General features: G+C 38.0%; 3 protein-coding genes across 6 annotated transcripts; 2 read left to right on the forward strand and 1 right to left on the reverse strand.

Moving 5' to 3' along the window:
* The first annotated feature begins 105 nt into the window (after window positions 1-105).
* On the forward strand, window positions 106-5,887 carry LOC111796542 (DDT domain-containing protein DDR4). Of its 4 annotated transcripts, none has more exons than XM_023679205.2 (12): window positions 106-540; window positions 658-768; window positions 1,271-1,360; window positions 1,453-1,490; window positions 1,591-1,672; window positions 2,010-2,116; window positions 2,200-2,359; window positions 2,447-2,539; window positions 2,695-2,818; window positions 3,254-3,296; window positions 4,811-5,267; window positions 5,593-5,887. In XM_023679205.2, the coding sequence occupies exons 1-11, from the start codon at window positions 370-372 to the stop codon at window positions 5,217-5,219; spliced, it is 1,428 nt and encodes a 475-aa protein (XP_023534973.2). In that variant the 5' UTR covers window positions 106-369; the 3' UTR covers window positions 5,220-5,267; window positions 5,593-5,887. The 4 variants fall into 4 exon arrangements, with proteins under 4 accessions (XP_023534973.2, XP_023534974.2, XP_023534976.2 ...); XM_023679206.2 differs by having other exon boundaries at window positions 5,598-5,887; XM_023679208.2 differs by lacking the exon at window positions 5,593-5,887 and adding an exon at window positions 4,034-4,150 and having other exon boundaries at window positions 4,811-4,951.
* Window positions 5,888-6,746: 859 nt separating this feature from the next.
* LOC111797258 (aspartate--tRNA ligase 1, cytoplasmic) lies at window positions 6,747-10,874 on the forward strand. The gene is made up of 9 exons (XM_023680211.2): window positions 6,747-7,436; window positions 7,683-7,796; window positions 9,131-9,421; window positions 9,504-9,614; window positions 9,790-9,843; window positions 9,966-10,045; window positions 10,134-10,249; window positions 10,380-10,494; window positions 10,593-10,874. The coding sequence occupies exons 1-9, from the start codon at window positions 6,807-6,809 to the stop codon at window positions 10,717-10,719; spliced, it is 1,638 nt and encodes a 545-aa protein (XP_023535979.2). The 5' UTR covers window positions 6,747-6,806; the 3' UTR covers window positions 10,720-10,874.
* A 1,092-nt stretch (window positions 10,875-11,966) lies between these two features.
* On the reverse strand, window positions 11,967-21,788 carry LOC111796724 (DDB1- and CUL4-associated factor homolog 1). The gene is made up of 14 exons (XM_023679467.2): window positions 21,283-21,788; window positions 20,335-20,413; window positions 20,023-20,139; window positions 19,731-19,909; window positions 18,789-19,635; window positions 18,581-18,678; window positions 18,037-18,460; window positions 17,328-17,930; window positions 17,039-17,221; window positions 16,345-16,908; window positions 15,347-15,457; window positions 14,893-15,011; window positions 13,183-14,788; window positions 11,967-12,807 (listed from the first exon to the last, which is right to left on the reverse strand). Exons 1-14 carry the CDS (start codon window positions 21,567-21,569, stop codon window positions 12,112-12,114), a joined length of 5,913 nt encoding a protein of 1,970 aa, XP_023535235.2. The 5' UTR covers window positions 21,570-21,788; the 3' UTR covers window positions 11,967-12,111.
* Between the last annotated feature and the right edge of the window lie 716 nt (window positions 21,789-22,504).

Below are 22,504 nucleotides of genomic sequence, written 5' to 3' on the forward strand. Positions count from 1 at the left end.
TGTATTAAATATTTTATAGATATTAAAAGATAAAATAAAATATATTTTCTTTTTACCGCATTAGATTTATAATACAACCAATTTAACCTAAATGGAAACAGCCGAGTAAAAATTGCATAAGAAATTGGAACAAGGGGAAGATCTGGGTGATTCTTTTTGTACCGCCGTCAGCTTGGCTATCGATCATTCGTTCGGCGGCATTTTCCCGAGAATCAAACAATCCCGTTGGATAATTTGTTTGGCGGGAAAAGTTCTTAAAAAGGAAATTTGAGGCGGCATCTGGTTTCTACTTTTATCGGATCAGTAGAAGTAGAACGTACTAAGTTTTTGTATCTGTAACAAGTTCCCGATCCTCTAAGAATCACTGTCATGGCTGATGTCCTTCCGTCGTGTCGGTCACCGGCGGCGGACGAGCTGTCGGCGAAAGAAGAGAACGTCGATGGTTCAGCAAGGGCAGTTGATTCAGACGTGAATTTTGAAGCCGAGGTTATGAAGTTACGAGGTCAATGGGAGTTGGCATCGGTTTTGAACTTCTTGAATGTGAGTTTGTTTTCCCGTTTACATTGCATTTCCTAGGGAGAGGAAGAAATTGCGTTCGATACTGCATTGGTGATGAAATTAATATGTTTATTTATTTTTTTTTTTTTTTCCATGGAGGTTTTCGAGCCGTTAATTGGGAAAAGCTTGAGGATATCGGCTGAAGATATTGAGAAGGGTTTGATAAAGCCCGACAGTTCATTAGCTGAACTCCACATTGTTCTTTTGAAGGTTGAAGATTTTTTTTTTCTTTCATATCTTTAAATGCACTGATCATCAATTTTCATTACTAAACGACTGTTTGTGTCTTTTCTGGTGGCCATCTCACTCAAACTATGATTTCGTTCTATGCATCATACATAGGCGTGTGTTTTGGTCATATGAACGTCGTGATGCATCTTCATCATCCCTCGTGTCTATTAGCATCGTCTCGAGGATATTTCATTTATCTTGTCAATAATTGATGCCTTCCATTGGGAATTTGGAATAGAGTGTTTTTGTTGGTCTCATTTAGGTCTTGTTTTTGTTGGTCCCATTTTGTATACATTTCTCAAAACTTGTTTTGAATGAAAGTTTTAACGACACCAATGAAAACAGCATTCATTTACTTCGTTGTAGTTATTCAACAGGCAGTTATCTCTTAGAAGTGGAAGCCCATCTCTCGTGGTGCTTTAGACAAGGTTTGTGGGATTATAGAGCCCTTGATTCACTAATGTGCTGTTTATGTTATCAGGGTATCCTACCACCTGTAGGTAAAATGTTAAATGGTTCTAATGCATGGGTGACCGTACTTTGTAAGAAGCTCGCCCAATGGTGGCCTTGGGTAAGTTACTGTTCGTACAGTCGTGCTTAGTTTAGTCTTCTGTTTTCGCCCGTGTCAGTAGCATAAGAATAACATATGAGTGTTTATTGCAGGTTGCTGAAGGGGAAATTCCAATTAAGGCCTTTAAAGGGTAGTTACAATAATACTATTTACTTGTATGACATATCTGTATCTGCATAATTTTGAAAATTTATTGATTGTATCTTCGTTCCATTGTTTCTTTTATACAGAGAGGAGATATCAAATTACAATAATCTTGATCCGACAAAACGCTTACTGCTTCTAAAAGCTCTATGTCAAATTCGAGCTGATGTATTGTTTCGTATCTTTGTTCATTTGCATTGCTTACTTTTATGACCATTCATTTTTCTTATTACCACTATGCTTCAGACCGTGGATTAATATGATCTATTCTTATTTGGTCCATGTTTCTTATTGAATAAATTTGGGTACGCATTTGGAGACTGCTTTATATGTGAACTATTTTGGATAATGTTCTATAATTTTTTTTGCGTATTAAAAGATTTTTTTCTATATATTTTTATGGCCCTTTTATTTTTGTCTTTCTTCATCTAAAACTTATCAAAACATCTTCCCACCATGGGGTCTTCACGAACTCGAATGATTATTTTAATTTGTCCATTTGCAGCAAGATGATGCAGTATCATATATTAGCGATTGCTCGAAAGATAAAACTCAAATATCTTGTTTCCAGAAAGATAAATTTGGAGGAGATGGAAATGGAGTTTCCTATTGGTAATTTGTTGAAGTTATTTGTCTTCATCAAATTTCTGAAGTCTGATTATCAACTGTATCAGTAATTCTTACTGTGATTTTAGGTATGATGGGAATCCATTTGTTGGTTATAGACTATACAGGGAAGTTATCAAATCTGATAGAAAGAAAAAAGGTAAACAAAACGGAAGTATTTCCCTTCCAAAGTTTAGCACTCGATGGGAAACAATGGCCACAAATCTCGAGGAATTTCATAAAGTTAAAGTATGTTGACAGTCCCTTTCATTTTGGATTTGAGGTCTGTTACCAAGGGCTTAGAAATCGTAATGACTTCTTTCTTGCAAATGGCAGGACAACCTTTTATGCAGCAAGATCAGCAGTGAATTTGCTGTTGGAAGGAAAATTGAATCAGATGCCATTCCCGTTCTTGAGAAACTTCGGAAGGTTGTCGTTGCCTAATCATTATGGTTTTGTGTTTGATTAATTATTATGCTTTGTATTGTCAATTTGCTAGTACCATGTAAAAGTCGTAGATTGATTCTGATTGGAGATCAACTAGTTTTTTGTGGTTATAAAGCCTCTGCTTTTGTATGTTGCAGAACCAGGAAAGGTCATTGAAACGCAAGCATAGAAAGAGCATGCTCTTGAATGGCTTTAAGAAGCCCTGCGTAGTTGGAGTTACTCGCACTTGTCGGATTCGTGCACCTGTGAACTATACATTTGGTATAGAATCAAGTTCCCTTCACTATTCTTTTGGTTATTGAACTAACTGCTTTTGAAATTTTCAGACGTTTCTATTAACCAATGTATTGTCATTTTCACTCTTTTGTCTTAGTTGCTGAAATATTACAATGAACACACACAAAGGACGAAATGGCTTGCCATTTTGGAACTATTCCTGCTTTGTCAGTGATTAGAGTTGGACTTGGAAGAATAATGTTCTGTCTCCTATTTAGTATGTAGGTCAAGATGACTGGGTGGAGTTGATTCTAATAATCTCTCTTAATAATTGATCAACATTCTGGTCTTTGTTGATGGGAATTTGAAAATTTTGCCAAAATATGTTTTATATTAGAAATTCGATCTATGTGCACATCCACACTTTTTATATTCTTAACCACCTCCCACTAAAGTGTTGATTTGTGGAATGCTGTGCAGAGGAGTACAATCGGGCTATTGATGACGCCATAGGGATATCTAGGTAAACATTTTTCGTCTCTCTCTCTCTCTTCATAAATTTGGAAAAAAAAAAAAAAAAATCATATTTCTTTGTTTATAGATTTACTGCATTCTTTATTTATTTTCTAACGTTCTGATCAAGACCAATATATATTTTTTCCAGTGACATCTTTGACTTTTAATGGTTTTATGAAATAATATGTGTATATATATATATACCTTTATGGTGGGTATTATATTCTCCAATTTTCTCATGTGAAATAATAATATGTAATTGTCTAGGGGTTTAGACTCAGCCTTCAATTCCATGTTAAAACGCCAATGAACCCTAAAACTTAGACCTTATAGATTAATAGTAAATTTATTCCTTTTGTCAATACGTAAACAAGTCTCTTTTTTGTTTGGATAGACTATAAAGAACAAGTTATTGAGATGAGAATTAACCAAAGTCGATATAATATGGTATAAAAGACCGACCATATATTCATTCCCTTGTTTCGGTGGCGGAAGTTGCCATATGTACCTGGTTGCATGGAAAGCTAGTTGTGTTTATGCTGAGTTCACAGCTTTTGTAGGGCAAAGTATTCATTGTAGTCTACTAATTTCAGACACTTGTTCTTAAAAAATATTCAAAAAAATCAGTTGACACTAGGTTCAAATTACTCTTAGTCTTAGCATGCCCACAAGTATACAAATTTTGGCCTTAATATTTGGATATCATTTTCCCTCTAGGATGTGAGTAGTAGTGTTGCATTTCAGGACACTTCGATGTTGGTTACTGCCTATCATGCAGGAGGTTTGTTGTGCAGCCGTTTTTTTGTTCATCAATTGCTTTCAACAGCAGGAACAGTAGGGGCCAATTGCTATCTCAGTATGGTACGGTTGTAGGAACTCAATTTTGTAGTTTGTATCTTGGAATCCAAGGAATTATCCTGGATAATATCTTTTTATTTTTATAGGAAACAGAAACCTTTTTATTGATGGACGAAATAGATTACACAAATCCTAGCTGTGTGTAATTACAAAAAGCACCTCCAATGTCAGGAGGGACGATAGATGATGGTTACAAAAGGGAGTAGAAAAGTTTACTCCAAGTTAATGCAAGAAAAGGTGTAGATTCAATGAAAGTAAGAGTACTTTGTTGCTCATCTGTAAAGATCTGCACATTTCTTTCCAGCCATCAGTTCCAATAGAAAGCATATATAAAGTTCTTCCTTAGGATCTTCTCCTTGAACGGATGGGTAAAGGACTCCAGTTGCGGAATATGCTTTTGCCGCTAGTAATTAAGCATCTTACTCAACACTAAGCTTCCTCTCCTTGTGCAGAACTTCCCTTCTTTCGCTAACTCGCTATTCGCCTCTAAAACTTGGGCAAGACCTTGTGACTTTACTCGTACGAGGGATGTGTTATGTTCTCCTTGTTTATCTCTTCCATTCTACTGCATGGGTTTTACCTATAAACTTTATCCACCACAAGGTGCTGCACACTGTAAATTAAAACATCACCACAGTTATTCAACGTTTGAATTTCGTTCAGGAACGTGAAAAAAACTGATGAAAAAGAGGAAGGGATGATGCATCACAAGCGCAATAGAACAGATGTTTCTACTAGTGGGAAATCAGTGGATGCCTCTGGAAACAGCGACGAGTGCAGCAATAATGACACTGGAAGCAACACAACCAAAGAAACTGATCTTGACAGCGCTGCTCACATTGATAAGAAGAATTATGAGGACAACGACGACAGAAGCAACGATTTTGATTCTGATAATTTCGATGCAGAAGAGAAGAATGAAATGCTTCAATCCAAAGAGCCTGCAGGAGAAGTGTGCAGTAGGAGGGTGGATACAAGCAGGAAGCATCATGTTAGTAATGAAATTACAAAGGTGGGTGCCAAAAGTAGGCTGAGACAAAGACCAGTTCTTAACTCTGCCCTTGGAAATTGATACTGCATCTTGAAGAGCATCATGCATGCCGGCCGCTACAACAATTGGGTAAGGGCTTTTGATTCATATGCATTAATCAGTGCAGATATAATTTTCCTTGAATTTTAGTGTATTAGTAGGAATTCTGAATGACATTGGTTCATTGATGATCTTGAAATTTGTTGGATATCTTAGTGTGAATGCTTGAAATGTTGAAATATTAGTAGTTTAAGATGAATTGTAGGGTTTTCAGTATGGATGATTGATGTTTTTTCTCTTTTCCTTCTCTCTTGATCTGATTTTATGAACTTATTTAATTAGTTTAAAATGTTAATTTTTATCCATTTTATCTTTTTATTTTTGTTTAAACAACCTATTTGGTTTTGTGTTGAAGGTCAGTGAATCGAGCACGGGCGTTTAAGCTTATGACTTCGAGGCAGGTAGTATGTCAATTACTGTTAAGTTAATCTAACATTTTATGAATAGTCTTAGGTAAATTTTTAGATGGATATCGATATTTATTAATTAAGTTTAGTTTAACTTATCATTTCGTACCTACCAAGCTGAGTATAATTCAGCTAGTAGAAAGTTTGAATTTTTAACAAAGATTTGAAATTCAAAATTTTCATTTTGTATATTGAAAGGGTTCGCTTTGACCGTTAAGAGTAGGTAACCCGTTTTGTTCTCTATATCTTTGTTTGAACAAACATTGAATACGACAATTCCTGAGGGTTCCCAGGTGGTTGAATATTTATTCAATAAGGGCTTATTCGATCTAATTGTACTACGTAATCGTTTAAGTGAGTTATTTCAGCTCCATGCTTTCGTTTCCAATAAAAAAAAATCTTCGTACTGACATGAACACTCTTAAAAAAAACTAAAAGTAGTACTAGAAATTGAATTTCTTAATTCAAATGTAAAAAATAAAAATTATTTATCATAAACTATGTTCATGTTGACATTTTTTTTTTTTCTTCCTTTTGAGTCACAATTAATGAAGTATATTCGCATAAATACTTTTACGTTCTATATATATAATTGTAATAAATTATTAATTACAATTTCAACTATAGAATATGTTAATCAAACTATTAAAACTTAAATGTATTATTCCTTACAATACAATGTATTTATTTAAAAAAAGTAAAATAGTTATTTTTTAAACAAAATATAAAATTTATTTTTATATATATATGTACTTTTTAAAATATTAAAATACCTGTAAATTTTATACATGTACCACTTTATGATAATATTGTTGTTTGTTTGTTTGTTTTTTTTTTTTTTTTTTAATTCATTTATTATTTATTTTTAATAAGAAAGACAACAAGTTTGGAAGGTAATATTAGCAAAAGCATAATCAAATTTAATAAGGGTATTTAGGAAATAAAAAATATAATATAAATGAATAATATATATTTAAAATATAAATACGTTGTACTAAAAAAAAAAAAAAAAAAAAGGAAATTAATTACCATCGCAAAGCCCATGGTATTTGTCCAGCCCATCTTACCAGCGCAGAGGTTTATTGCGCTTCCTTCTTCATTACAATCTCTCCTTCATTGCCCTCAATATTCCCTCCCATTTCTTCATCTTCTTCCTGCAACCATGTCCGCTTCATCCGAAACTCCGATCGATGAGCCCCTGTCTGCTGGTGACGAAGCATCTAAAGCTGTCAGCAAGAAGGCCGCCAAGAAGGAGGCTGCCAAGCTGGAAAAGCTGCGCCGTCGCCAGGAAGCAGTCGCCGAAGCTGCTATTTCGTCTCTCAATGTCGAGGACGACCCCCTCTCCGCTAACTATGGCGATGTTCCTCTCTCCGATCTCCAATCCAAGGAGGCTAAGGATGTCGCGAACTGGACTCAGGTTGGCTCTTTGACGGGGGAGCTTAAAGACAAGTATGTGATTCTACGGGGACGAATTCAGACGATCCGTGCTGTTGCCAAGAAGATGGCGTTTCTCGTGGTGAGAGAAAAGGGATTCACCGTGCAGTGCGTTGTATCGGAGCAGCCGGAACTCGTCAGTCGCCAGATGGTGAAGTATGTCGTTGGATTGAGCCGTGAATCCATTGTCGACGTTGAAGGAGTTGTGTCTGTGCCCAATGTTGCCATTAAAGGTGCTACGCAGCAGGTGGAGATTCAAGTGAGGAAAGTATACTGCATCAGTAAGGCAATGCCGAGTCTGCCTATAAATATTGAGGATGCTGCTCGTAGTGAAGCTGAGATTGAGAAAGCGTTGCAGGTATACTTCGTTATCGCTCACTTTCGATGTGTTCTTCTTCGTATTTCGATTATCTGTTCAGCTCGATTGTCTAATTTCCATTGTTCTTCGTAATTAATTTGGAGAATTTTAGAAGTTCCAAATCTAATGATTGTATTTTCTTTCATTCTATGTCTATTGAAGCTAATTTTTTATACCAAAAATAAAATAAGAATTTTCTAGAAATTACACATCCTGTTTAACGTCGGACTCATTTGTTGGCTGCAGGCTGGTGAGCAACTAGTACGTGTTAATCAGGATACGCGGTTGAACTACAGAGTTCTTGACATGCGAACACCAGCTAATCAAGGAATCTTTCGCATTCAATGTCAAGTTGGAACAGTGAGTTTTCTATCTTATTTTCTGTTTTCTGGTTCTAATTGTTTCATTTTTTTTGAAATTATTAGAACAATTTCATTGATGTCATTACAAAAGAGGGGAGACCCCTATTGGGAGATTACCAAAAACCTCTCCAATTGAAGGAGGGAGGTTAAGCTATAGTGATGAAAAAGAACCTTTACACCAAGTCACAGCCAACTGAACTTTAGCATAAAAAAATCTACTAAAAAAGTATTCCTTAACTTGGAAAATTATTTTGTTCCTATCTTGCCAGTTGCTCCAACAAAATTCCCTAATAAAATTCTCCCACATGAAGCTTTTTTTTCATTTTTGAAATGGTGACCCCCTAAAGTATGCGAGAGAAGAAGCTTTAAATCTCCAAATCCACTGTGCTAGAAAGGTACCATTTTTTTTTTCCCTCAAGACTACAATCCAAGACCACCATTATTTTTTTTCCATTTAATGTGATGCAGCCCTTACTTTCTCCATGGCCTTTCCAAATGAAAATTCTAATCATTCTCTCTATGGTTGAGGCCACCTTGACCAGTGTTTTAAATACAAACATATAGTACGTAGGGAAGTTTGATAGTGTGGCTTGTAAGAGCGTAAGCCTTCCCCCTTTGTTATATGTGTGTTTTTCCAAGAGAGAAGCCTCTTGTCCACCTTTTCAATAATGGGCTTCCAAAATTGTAGTGACCGAGGCTTGCCATTGAAGGGAAGACCAAGATAAACGGCGGGCCAATTTCCCACTTTGCAACAATATTTATTTGCAAGATCATGCACTTTCTGTATTTCCATATTTATGCCTAAGATTTCTGATCTTTGATGATTGACATTGAGCCCTGATGCCATTTCAAAATGCCTCACAACATTGAATAAGTTATCAAGAGCTTGTTCTTTTGCCCCGAGAATAAGATTGTATTGTCATTAAAGGTTTCTTTTAATTGTTGATCTAAATGGATGTTTTATATCATACCAAGTTGAAGCATACAGGCTTTATTCAAAGTTGATCATGATAACTATATCTACTATTATCAGCGAGCTTGATTCGTGTTGCATAGTTCAACGGTCATCTTTTGAATAAAAAACTATTGACTGGTGGATCTTTGGTAGTTTCATCCATTAATAGTTGGAGTCTTTGATGGCGTCCACGTTTAGTATCATCAGCATAGCTTTCTTACTTGGTATCCATGATTTTTCCGTGCAATGTCTTGTTTGGTTTGTAGATTTATTAAGGGAATTGATGAGACATGTTTACAGCTAGTGTTTGAGTCCCTCTCAGCATTATTGTAAATGAAGGGTTTGCAACATAGATTGAGTTTGTTCTCATTATGCAGATATTTCGACAATTTCTGTTGTCCGAAGGCTTTGTTGAAATCCATACACCAAAATTGATTGGGGGTTCCAGTGAAGGTGGTGCTTCTGTATTTAGGTTGGACTACAAAGGTCAACCCGCTTGCCTGGCTCAGTCACCTCAGCTTCATAAGCAAATGGCAATCTGCGGCGACTTCGGCCGTGTATTTGAGATTGGTCCTGTTTTCAGAGCAGAGGACTCATTCACACATAGACATTTATGTGAATTTACAGGACTTGATGTTGAAATGGAGATCAAAACCCATTATTCTGAGGTAATGCTCTGAGTTTACTTTTTATTTGTTATGGTCATCTTTACTTGATACTTGATCTGATTTCTTTTCTTTTTCTATGCAGGTCATGGACATCGTAGACCGATTATTTGTCTCAATGTTCGACAGTATGAATCAAAACTGTAAGAAGGAGCTTGAAGCAATTGATAAACAGTATCCGTTTGAGCCTTTGAAGGTGAACTTTATTGATAACCTACTTCCCAGAAATCTTTATAGTGTCGAAGTGTTGGATAATCTTGTGGCTTTGGATTTATGCCAATAAATATGTAAAATGTGGATAGATGACTGAGTTTGGTAGTAGATTGATTTCTTCTCATTTCCATCTTTGATCCGAGTTCATGATTATGCAGTACTTGCGAAACACTCTACGCCTTACATTTGAGGAAGGAATTCAGATGTTGAAGGTGAAGTTCTTTTGTTTGTTTTTTGTAACTTTTTAATTGCAGTGCCAGATAAATTGTAGAAAGATCCCAAATCCCAAATGTCATGACATTTTCTTCTTGGCTATGAATGATTATCTACACAGGATGCTGGCGTTGAAATCGATCCTCTCGGGGATCTTAATACAGAGGCTGAGAGGAAATTGGGACGACTCGTCCTAGAGAAGTAATTCGTGTCCCTACTTCGAACTTCTTATGATGTTGTACAATTATTATATATCTAAAGCTTGCTGATCAAACTTTTCTAACTATAGGTATGGCACAGAGTTCTACATTCTTCACCGCTATCCTTTGTCTGTTAGGCCATTCTACACTATGCCTTGCCATGATAACCCAACTTACAGTAACTCATTTGATGTCTTTATTCGAGGTATACATTAAATATTATTTCATCACCATAAGTGTCTTGCTGGTGCTTATTCTTCTCTATCATTTTATGTAACAAAATTTTCTAATATATGATCCATGATAAGTAACTTAAAACTTCGTTGTTCACGCAGGGGAAGAAATCATTTCTGGGGCTCAGCGTGTTCACGTGCCAGAATTTCTTGCAGAACGCGCTCAAGCATGTGGGATCGATGTAAAAACCATAGAAACTTACATCGATTCATTTAGGTATGTTTCTCTTATGCTTTTGTTTTCTTTTCCCCTTTACTCAAAGTTGAAATTTAATCGAATAAACGAAATCTAACTGTGCAATGCTTTCATTGCAGGTATGGCGGTCCCCCACACGGTGGATTCGGAGTAGGTTTGGAGCGTGTAGTGATGCTTTTTTGTGGTTTGAATAACATTCGGAAAACATCATTGTTCCCTCGCGACCCACAGAGGATTGCTCCTTAGAATTGCACCAGTAATAATGTAATTCCCGTTTTTGAAATTGACATTTTGTTGCCTCTTTCGCACTTCATAGGGAAAATATGAATTTCAGATCTCTGCAGGATGGTGTATTGAATACAATTGTTTGCAACGTTATAATGCAAAATTTGTTTTGACCAGCGTTGTTTGATTTAGATTTTTATTACAGTTTTGCCTTCGTTGTTTGAATTTGAAAATTTGACAACTCTTCCAAGTTTAGACACACTTGTGTGGTTAGAGGATGGTAGAACTCTTCAATAATGACGACTGTTCTCCTGTGATGGTGTGTGGAAGGAGAGATTAGAGAGGCGGCCTAGGTTAGGCAAATTAGGTTCATATAGGAATTTTTTGTTCGAGCTTTACTTTCTATTGTTTTTTTTAGACTTTTCTTTTTAGGCTTATTCCTAATTTTTTTAGACTTTTCTTTTTAGGCTTATTCCTAATCCCTCGTGATTTTAAAACACATTGGAGAGAGGTTTTCACACCCTTAAGAATATTTCGTTCTCCTCTTTGACCGGTGTGAGCAATTTTGGAGATAGGTTTTCACACCCTTAAAATGTTTCGTTCTCTTTTTCACTATTGGAAGAATGTTGTAATGCTCCAATTTTGGAGACATGTGTTCTCTTTTTCACTATTGGAAGAATGTTGTAATGCTCCAATTTTGGAGACAGGTTTTCACACCCTTATGTTTCGTTCTCAACCGTCGAGAATCTTCATGTTTACTCACTCTATAACCTCATGTTTACTCTATAATATAGAGAGGTAAGACCGAGGCATAGGCATGGGTGAGTGAGGAGAGAGGAGGGTTGACAATTTCTTTAAACTAAGATTGCCACACTCTTACTCACACTTAAGCAACCATTTGAAGACTATTTAGAACTAATTCCAATACTAATTTGTCAAATTTTTAAAATTTAAGGATCATATGCTCAAACACAAAATGAGCATACAAAACAGGTTGACGACACCAATATATCCACTTTGCTAGTGCATGAACACTAAACTCAAGAACGATCCTTATTTGATAAAAATATATATATATATATATATATATATATATATATATATATATATATATATATATATATATATATATATATTTAATTACAAATATAGAAATGAAGATTTCAATTGGCTTATTATGCTCATGGAAAAGAAGAAAACAAAATCTTGGCAAAAGGAAAAAAAAAAAAACAAAAAAACAAAGGTCAAAACCAGCGGACTCGAAGAGATTGAAAACGGGAGAATTTCTCATTTTTCATTTCCTTTATCTGATTAAATTGTTAAAATAAAGATATTTTGACTAAAAAACTGACTAAAAACTAAATAAGAACATCAAGGTTAACCTGATTATTTTGATTGTTCTTTCTGTAATGTTCAAAAGCCAAACCCGTTATTGACAAAATCCTCATCCTCCTCACTGCTAAATGATTCCATCAGTTGACTATCATCTTCGTCATCTTCTTCCGGCAAAATATCCAAAATTCCAGGACCACCCTCAAAGTCAACATCATCCATCACAAAGTCAACGTCGTCGTCATCGAGATCACTCACACTGTCGTCATCGTCGTTACTCATATCATCAGAATCACTCTCACCATCCCCATCAATATCAGGACCCAAAATTGGATCCAAACTATCGTCATCACCGTCGTCTTCGTCCTCATCTTCCTCGCTCTCGGCGTCGTCAGGATCCGAATCATCGTCAGTGGGCCTTCTTCTACCAATTTCATAGACCCTTGCTGAAGAAAACATTTCATCTTGATCATCCATTGTGATCAAACCAACGAAGGAATCAGTTTTCTCCGTTGTGAAGTCTAGGACACAACGATCTAGAGGAATAGTGGCGATATCTGAATAGTTCACTGCATCGATGGTTCGAAATGCAGCAAAGAGCGGATGTTTGACACGACGGGTATGAACAGCTGACATAACATCTTCAAGATTTCTCCTCAAGATTGCATAAATTACATCACCACTCGCATTGAATGTAATCGCTGTTTGGTCGAGCGAAGGTACACTGCGGAGAAGCCTAAACTTTCGAAGATCCCAGACCTCGGAATTAATAATTACCTGCAAGCATGGCCAAGGATATCAAGAAAAAACTAAGTATTTGACACAATGCTATGAACAAACTTCGGAACCAAAGAGTCGACCTAAGAACCAATAGCCCATCGACACATGGCCAAACTAAAAAGAAAATAGTAAAAGAGTTCTTCCGCATTATATAAGAATCACAAAAATATTGGCACAGATTCCCCCACGATAGAAATTGGTATCATAAACTGAAGAATTAAAGCAGCTCAAGCTATTGAATTAGCTTAGCTATTCCAGTGTTTCTGTGACTTACAAAGAAGTCCAGGAAAAGATTATTAACAGGCAGCAGCAAACAAAAGAACTATATTCAAAGAGATAGTAATAGAAGAGGGAGAGGGTTAAACGACTTACCTCGTTGCCAGCTGGATGAAAACCACCACCACCATAATCAGTGAACTGATCAAAGCGATGGACGGGCCCTGGTCCACGTCGATCCCATAACACTCCGTTCCAGAGCAACATTGTATCCGAAGGGCTGAAGTGTACATGTGAATAAGCATGTCCTCGACCTGCAGAACTGACATTGGTGTCGGATAGTTTCAATTCGACTTGGCAGGTTTGAATATCATACAAAAGTATTTCTCTTCGAGCAGGCTCGGATGCCATTGCAGCAAAAATGTTCCCAGCATTGCTAAACCTTGCAGCCTTGCATCCTTCGAATGAATGCATTGGCCCGCTAGAAATGGATGTTGCATCCCACAACCTTACGTCTAAGGAGCTGGATGAGAGCACAAGTTGACTGTCGTCAGAAGTATACGACTCCATTATGGTTAAAGGAGACTGATGGCTGGTGCAACTTTCTAATATGCTGCTACTGTTGGTATCAAAGACCTTGACCTCCCCTGAGTGGCTACCGACAGCAATTCTCGAGTCCCCGAGGAAAGTAAGACAAGTCAAAAGAGCACTAGCATCATCGCGACAAGTTCGCCAAGGCCTAAACCTGCTGTAGACAAACTGACGGTCCCTACGATTTCCATGAACACCACCATATATACTTCTAAATTCACGAGATCCAAGGCGAGATGTTACATTCCATGGGGCGTCAAGGCTTCGTTTTGGTTCAGGACAAACGTGAGGGTGCAAAAGAGACAATGGTGGAAGAGTAGTTATCGGCGTTGGACATTGGCGATGCTGGTGTTTTAGATACTGAACAACAAGGGAGTCCAGAGTTAGCCTCTCACTGTTGCTGGGTTGTGGATCACTTGGATTCCCAGGATGCGATGATGGTGTAACCAAACCAACTTGGGAACTGCCTTGTTGGTTGTCATCCAAACAATCCGTCCAAAAACCCCCAGGTATTGGTCGTCCATGCTGATCTCTCATGTTAGTAGTGCTCGGCGTAGAAAACCCAACATCTGTAATCAAACTACCTTTGCGAGACGAAATAGGAGTAGGACAAATAGGAGATCGGAGTCCTGGCTCGTTAGAGTGAAGTCGCTTCGAGGACAACATGATACTGGTGTCCTTCAATTCTGACAACTTCCGCTTCATTGGCAATATAATGGGTGTTTTACATTGAGATTCGGTGTCGATGATTGGGGTTGTTTCGATTGAAGATAGAGGCGCAGCAGATTGTTTTGAAGTACTAGAAATTTTTCTAACTGCTGAGGAAGATGATTCCAGGGATTTAGGCAGAGACTTTGAATGCGTACCAAAAGGAGTGGAGAAGACTATGGGCCTTTTCCTTGGACAAGACATGCTAAAATCACATTTCGAACTTGTATCTTCTTCTCGTGCAGAAAGCTTCGGCTTATCAGTCAGAAATCCACATGGGGATCGACCATAGGGCCACTGCAGTTGGGTTGAGGATGTCTCCAGCTTGGAGTCTTGGTATGCAAGAGATGATGGAGCTGCTAAAAGAGGTAAAGGTGTCAACTCGGCCTCTTTCAGCAGCGCAGAGGCAGCTTTGTTTAAGCCAGAAGCTAGAAGATGCTCGTGAATTAAAAGAAGAAGCTCCCTGAAATATTACACAAGCGTATGAGAAACAAGAAAGCCAACACAATCACAAGGTGTTCTCTAACCATAGCACAAAATCCACATTCGAAATAAATCAGCAACTACCTGGAATGGTAAGTGATAGGCGTAGCAGCAGCTATGGCTGCTCTTTCTATCCGTCTCAAAGTGGGGGTAGCAGCATCACTAGCTGCCAACGCACTGGCCCGCCCAGAATTTGTTACAATCTGTGACCATTATTGAATAACATAATCAGTTCCTTGATTGGATAAAGAAAAAAGAACTCTTTTTAACAAATAAAACAGCAATATCTTGCTATGAAAACATTCCGAATATGAAGTTGTGTTGTATGCATGTCCAATCTTCACTCAAAAGCTAGGTTTGTTAAGTTTAGTTGCATAAATCATATGAAAACAGAACGCATTTAATGTATGACCTCAGTTTTACCCCGTGACATTATGCATAATCTATATAGGTAAGGAGAGTTCTCTCTCAATGAAATGATGAAGAAATGGAAATAGAAATCGGAATACTGGAAAATTGTGGAGAGAAAGGTACTTACTGAAATAAGCTCAATAGCGACCTGGGAAAGCTCCGCTTGCCACCTACCTTGCTCTGTTCCTGATATCTGGCTCCCTGAATCTCGAATTAGTTCTGATAATTTTTTCCCCACCTGTCAACCAATTTGTGTTATAGCAGAGCTCAAAGAAGTATACAACTACAAAATATAGCATTGTAGGATTATATAAATTATTCACATGCATAACAAGAAAATGAGGCTGCAGATATTAGGTGTTTATTGAAGCAACAGAAAATGGGAGCCTAAAAAGTATCATTCGTTTGTAAAACTATCCAAATCGAAAAATGTAGGTTCTACCAATAATTCTTGGGGGTGAAAAGAAAACTGAAGAGACTACTAAAAAGAAAACACAATTCTGCAGATGATTGTTGGTGGTAGGCACAAAATTCCGGCAATCTCATATCTTCTTTCATGCCTTGACAGCATCTGAAGCCTTGGTCTCTGGTTCTTCTTAACTCACCGGATTTTTATCGCCCTGTTCTACCTTTCCTTCAGTTGCTTTCTCGATTCTTCTACCTTAGTGTCGAGTCCATGCCTGATTAGCCTTTTTTTTTTTTCTCATACTTCTTTGCATTCTCGACAGAATCATAGATCAAACCAAACGCAGACAATTTTCTACCACCAAAGTGAGTTATGATCTTGAAAACAAAGATACCTTTAAGCCGTTTCTTTTATATCTTCAGGTATGCCCAACTACAGTCTTAACAAAAACATTAAACACCATATCACAACGGATGCTCATGCCTATGCAATTATCACGGTGTTCCCTTACCCCCAACTCCCTAAACAAGACCTTGAGAATCTATTTAGACTTGCATTGTAAAAGGGAATACTCTCAGGAATCGAAATGTTAGATCCTAATCATAATTGAAGTAATTTTTTCACTGTCCAATCAGATGAGTCAACTTTTTACTTGGATACTACCATGCAAAGGAAACACAAATATTAGTAACAAAAGGCTCTATGTAAACAGATTATACCTGAAGTTTTGTCAATATGTGTGCTATTGTATCATCTCTAGCTAAACCAAGCAGGACCCGGCACGCAAGAGCTCGGAGACAATCAAGAGCTGCAGGAGGCAGATAGATCCTTGGCTGGAGAAGATGCAAAATAACCTTTATACCATTGTTAGCACGGACTGCCTCCCTGGCTTGACGATACCCTTGCTCTAATTGTGCAGCAAGACCAGCACAGCCTGCTCCTGCACCTAAAGATATTCGACGATCCCCAACCAATCCTGATGTTGCTGTTGCAACGGGATTTTGAGAATTATTGTTAGTAGCCTGACCAGTTGCCGAAGTATTGCCTCGATCTACAATGCTAGAATCCCCATTGCGTTCTCTTTGATCTCCTTGACCAGTCATATAAGCAGCTCGATCTGGGACACTGCGTTCTCCATTTCTATCTCTACTCTCGACAGCAGGTGTACTAGAGGTCTGGGAAGACATAGCTTGTGATCCTTGCATGACTACAGGCGGTTTATTGCTGATTGATGGTGGAGGGCAAACAAGATTGATCAACACATTCAAAGCCGGCTGAATGATCTGCAAAGATTTTTAGGTATCAAGCTAAAACCATTGGATGACCAAGTCATAGCTCACACACTATCTACACGAAAGTTTGGTTTCCATCATTTGCAATATGATAAAAATAACAGAAAAATTGGTCATTTACCTCTGGATCAACAAAATTACTAGCAATACTTGCTGCATCCAAAATGACAGCTACACCAACACGATTGTTGCTCAATGTGGCATTCACAATCATTTTGCGGCTGTTAGGCACCAACGTTACAATATGAAGAACCCCCAATGCATATTGAAGTAAATCATGCAAGTAACGATCAACAGGAGGGGCCTACAAAACCAAGACTAAAATTATAAAAAATAAAAAAATAATAAAAAAATAAAAAGTCTAGAGAAAAATAGGTACGGAGGAAAGCAGAATTTTTCAATAGTAGTACCTGACACAACTCCAACATGGTTATATGCCCATTATAGTTTAAGAACTTCTCAGCTGCAGGCCAACGAGTTCTTACAAATGCAGCACCAAGCTTCCGATCCTTCTGTAAAAGGAGAAGTACAGTATCCATAGCCTCGTTGCTAATATCAAGTGGTTTGTATGCTGCCCTCACACTTGAAGCATTTCGAGCAGCACTTCGACTACTTTTATTAGGACGAATAGATTCCACGAGCAAAAGGAGATGAGCTCTGAAATATTGACGTAAAGCAACACAGGTATGATAAGCTATTTGCTTTCCAGATGATGTAAGTACTTCAGTAGGAGACCGATCATTCTGCAACAATCCTGTACTAGATAGGCCTAGAGCCCCAGAATTCACTCCAGACCTCACAGACGCAGCATCATTCAATAGCCCTAGTAATTTCTGTAGGCCATCTTGAGCGTCAAATGCATCAAGAACAGCTCTGAACACAAATGCAGCAGCAAAAAATAAGGCTGCATTTTTTCTTGCCTGATCTTGTTGGCACTCAAGAAGCTGGATGGCTAACTCAACCACCTGATAGACAACATCTGAAGGAAGGGCACAGACCCGTTCCATTATTCCCTGCACAGAGGGGAAGCCATGCAAGTGAGATGAAATAAAGGGTCTACAAAATGAAAGAACAATACAGAAACTAACTATACAGAGAACGTTTAGCCTCAATAACTACCTGCAGGGAACCAATTGTGAATAAACATGAAGAGAGCCCAAAAAATGTTTGAGCAACTCTGGGAACTGCAAGGAGTTTCTGCATGCCACCCCGGTCAACAAAGAGTGCTGCAAACTTACGATGAGCAGCCAAAGCACAGATTAATTTCATCACATCTGGCAATAGCATTTCAGCATTTGATGTTTCACTTTGCTTGGAACTCCTTTGCAGTAGTGTAAGACATACATCTACACCCTTTTCACGCAATACAGGCCCAAGCACTTCCACATATTCCCCAAGAATCTCAAGACATTGAATACAGTATTTTTCTCTCAGTTGTGCGAGGGAGTCAAAATTAGGGATGAAAAAATCTTCAGTTTGCTCATTCATTTCTTTTCCTGTGGGACCTGGATCAGCTGGACTAACATTTGAATCGTTCTGGCTCCTGCACCAATCCATCCGTACTTTTTCAGCCCACAAATGGGGAAGGTTTTTAAAAACATGTGAAATGAGAAAGTGCAATGCATTCTCTTCAGTATATCATGAGTAATAAAAGATCACAAACCTGGAAACCTCCACAGCATTGGCAGCATCAATCACAGTAGTTGCAGCCTTAGAAGCAGCCAAAAATGCAGCTTCTTCATCGTTAGAAGTTTTAAATTCCTACATAAATAAAGAAGCTTATATGTCAGAAGTGAAGGGAAAAAAAGATTTTAAAGTTTCCTGTGTTTGCATGAAGGATTGAGAAAGAAAGAGAGATAGAGAGCATATACCTCAAAAGCTGCACTCTTAACAACCTCAGCAGCAGAATCGCCCGCTGCTTTTATGGCTTCTAAAGGCGCACCGACTGCTCTTGCTTCAGCTTCTGCAGCACACACGGCTTTCTTTACTAGCTCAGAAATATCTTTTGATCCAACTCTGCATTCTTGGTAGCAATCATCATTATCATCTCGTTCCACAGAAGAAACATCAGAATTGATCCTGCCAGATGTCCTACTAGCATCAGGTACTTTTTTAACATCCAGATGTTTCAACGAACTCCTTTCTCTAGCACTCCGCCCTCTACTACCAGACATCGGTGAAGTGAGGGCATGATCAATCTCAAGAGCACCTTCATTTACTCTTCCTTTCCCACTGGATCTGCTACGGCTCATTTTACGTCTTGTAGAATCATCTCTAGCATTGTCATCAATCTCACCATGCTTATTCCTCCCATCACGAAAATCTAAAGCATGCCATCTGTCTTCACCTTCTACATCCATCTCATAGCCATCAGCCCTTGTAGCCAATGCATCAGGTGCTTCTTCACCAACCCAACATTCTTCCGGTGGTGCCAATCTACTTAGGCCCCTATCATGATCTCTATCAAAAACCTGATCCTCTACAGATCTTTCATCCGCTGTTCTTGAGTCATCTAGATGAGATGTTTCCATAACTTGTCGTACCCTCGCTCGGCTTTCATCTCTAACTTTGACGCCACTAGCACTAGATGCATTTTTGGCTTCTATTAAATGATTACCATCTTTTTGACTCACATCTCCAAGAACACGAATACGAAGAAAGCGCATAAGTTTTGCAGATAATCTAGCAGTGAAAACATCTTCCACCAATTGACTTCCACTGAGAAAATTAGAAAAACGAACATTGGCATATTATTATGAAAATGAACAAGTGTATTAAGGAGAATGGTGAAAAGAGTTACGGCAGTAGCATACCCCGCCAAGCATACAGCAAGGAGTCCAGTGGAATATGTCCGTAACATTTCAGAATCTGAAACCTCCTTTCCTCCAGATTCATGTTTCCAGTTGCGATCTTCAGCAGAAAATTTCCCAGTTTCCTCCATCACCCACTTTTTTATGTTTTCCAGAACATCATCCTCAAAAACATGAGGATACTGCAAAACATGTGGAGGTCTTATCACATTGGGTAAACTCAACAAACAGCTACAAAAATAAGATTTTGCGTGCGTGTGTGAGAGAGTGAGCCAGACAGGGAGAGAGAGTTAACCGTCCAAGTCGGTGAACAGCTTATAAGAAGTCTTGAAGCAGCAGCCTGTATGGAGGATGAGTACCTAGCGTCTGAAAGAAACTTCGAGGAAATCAATTCAAAAAATTCATCGTTCTCCTGCAGAGTAGGTGAAAAAAGTCAGAATAAGTAACATCATTGAACTAAGAATAACAACATATACCTATTATTTATATTCCCCGCCGACCATCATGAAAACCTTAAATATGTATAGAATTGAATTTGCTCCAAATCCATCTAACAACATGAATAAATAAATAAAAGAAAAGCTGGATAACTCAAAATTTGGGTTACCCGGACTACGTTCCCTAGCCTTCCAATGCTATGAGATCCGCGACCATTACTAGAAGAATGACCATTCTCTGCCATGTATCTGCGTTATTGTGTGTGATAATAAGATAGGTTCAGAACAAACGTAATATCATGCAACAGTAAACCTTAATGTCTCGTAAAGAAATAAATGGCACATACATTCAAATGAGGTAAATATTACCATAAATGAAACCGGCTAATGAAAACTTCGAATAAAACAAATTGAGCTTAAACATACAGCAAGGTGAATTAAAGCTTTATTCACGGCCTCCCCATTATCTCTTGAGCAAATGTTAAACTAGAAATGATCTTAAACTATTAGGTTCAGATTAAATTCTATCTGAAGGAGAAGAAATGCAACCCATAGACCATCTATAACACTATGTCATTATCCACTTTTTTACGGCTCTGAAATTCAGAAGTCCTCCAACTCGTTGAATTAGAAACCAGGAATACCAACAAACTCCGGACTCCAGAAGTTGAAAAACTTAGGAAATAATTAACTTTCCAAGTGGGTAATGTGGCCCACTCCATGATGTTATAATCTCCTCAAGGTTCCGGTGATCCTTACCACTCTATATATTCTAGTTTTTAATTCTGAAGTTCTGTTAAGGCGGTTAGCGCGTAAAATTTTTTTGTTTATAAAGTTAGTAGATAGAAACTGCACTAGCTCATACCGCGAAGCTCCTCTCCCACCCCACGGCAAGAGAGAAATCAATAATACAAACACAAGTGAAAAACAACCAACCAAAAAGAAAACGAAAAACGTTGAACAGTCCCTTACGAAGACCATTCCATTCCAATGCACACTCCATACTAAAAATCATTTCAGGAACACGTTTAAACTATCATAACGTAAGAAAATCGGTTTTGAAAACAAGTACCTTCACAAAGCGTATCAAAACCAGCAAAATAACAAGAAGCACAAACCTGGATTCTTGAGTCTCGAGAACTGATGCAAGGGCATGAAGAACGGTAGGGTTAGGGTTATCAGGCGAGGCAGTGATCTTTTCCATCAACTTATGAGCCTTGGCAATCAACTCGTCCTCTTCATTCTTAGTCTCCTCTTCATCCTCCTCCTCTCTTCCTTCTTGAGATTGCGATTGAGTTCCCGCCGTTTCCGACGGCGGAGGAGGAGGAGGAGGAGATGGAACTGGAGGCTGTTCGCCCTGACCTGGTGCCTCGTTCGTTTGCTCATCCATGGCCGGTGGGTCCATATTTCGAGATTAAGATCCGTAACAGAAATCAAAAACAGAGAAAATTAATCGATGTAGGGCTTATTGTTTGTACAATTGAAGTAGTTCATGTATCTTGTTTCAGCACCATTCGGCAGTGCGTTTGTGCGAATGTCTTTGAAAGATACGTACTGTAGCTGCGTTTGTTTTGAGCCGCAGTGAAATGGAGAGAGAGAGAGAGAGAGGGAACGGCAAAAGGAACCACGAAAGGGATTGGGGCGTGGCTTTTTGGAGTTTTATAATAGCGACAAAAAAATAAATTAGTGCGAGACCGTAAATATGGATTTCGAACATTCGGGAAAATCACTACCTAAGCCTGTTTCGATAATGGGCCTACTAATTCGGCCCAATAATATCTATTCAGGCCCACGATCGCCCTTTAAAGGAAAATAATTATTAAATTATTACAAACAAAATTACAAATTACAAATATTTGATATTTAAACTTTATTAGTATGAATTTTTAAATAATTATATTAAAAAATAACAACTGGACAATCCAATTCAGCTTAATCCATGAGTTTTAAACTCTATTTTCGTTGTTCGAGTCACCGACCCATGTTTTGAATTGATCCAAAAGATTTTTCCAACTTAACCCGTACATAACTCTACATAAAATTGGCATAAAAGTCGATCGATTCTCCCGAGAGGTCACAATTACCGCGAGCAAACATATTAATGATGAGGAACGAATTTTTGCTATTCTACTAGTACTTGTACTTGCTCTGCTATTCTGCCGAAGCCTGGCTGAGGAAGAATTACGAGGCGTATAACAAAAAAAAATATGCTGATTTGGGAAGAGTTTTTTTTTTACCTTTTGTATCCATGTATTACCTCGTGTTATTGATCGACGAACGTTCTCCCTCCCACTGAAGTCTAATACAATTTAAAAATAATGGAGCGGTCATTCGTGCTAT

The sequence above is a fragment of the Cucurbita pepo genome, chromosome 6, assembly GCF_057944985.1.
Source record: "Cucurbita pepo subsp. pepo isolate OVF chromosome 6, ASM5794498v1, whole genome shotgun sequence".
Taxonomy (NCBI): Eukaryota; Viridiplantae; Streptophyta; class Magnoliopsida; order Cucurbitales; family Cucurbitaceae; genus Cucurbita; species Cucurbita pepo.

Bases quoted from the DNA above. Each gene is read 5' to 3' on its own strand.
- LOC111796542 (XM_023679205.2), top strand. From the start codon at position 370: ATGGCTGATGTCCTTCCGTCGTGTCGGTCACCGGCGGCGGACGAGCTG. The intron at 1,361-1,452 runs GTAAGTTACTGT...TGTTTATTGCAG, and splicing joins TCGCCCAATGGTGGCCTTGG to GTTGCTGAAGGGGAAATTCC. The intron at 1,673-2,009 runs GTATTGTTTCGT...GTCCATTTGCAG, and splicing joins TATGTCAAATTCGAGCTGAT to CAAGATGATGCAGTATCATA.
- LOC111797258 (XM_023680211.2), top strand. From the start codon at position 6,807: ATGTCCGCTTCATCCGAAACTCCGATCGATGAGCCCCTGTCTGCTGGT. The intron at 9,844-9,965 runs GTGAAGTTCTTT...TTATCTACACAG, and splicing joins AAGGAATTCAGATGTTGAAG to GATGCTGGCGTTGAAATCGA. The intron at 10,250-10,379 runs GTATACATTAAA...TTGTTCACGCAG, and splicing joins ATTTGATGTCTTTATTCGAG to GGGAAGAAATCATTTCTGGG.
- LOC111796724 (XM_023679467.2), bottom strand. From the start codon at position 21,569: ATGGACCCACCGGCCATGGATGAGCAAACGAACGAGGCACCAGGTCAG. The intron at 19,636-19,730 runs GTATGCTACTGC...TAATTTTCTCAG, and splicing joins CTTGCTGTATGCTTGGCGGG to TGGAAGTCAATTGGTGGAAG. The intron at 15,458-16,344 runs GTATAATCTGTT...ATTGGTTGACAG, and splicing joins ACATATTGACAAAACTTCAG to GTGGGGAAAAAATTATCAGA.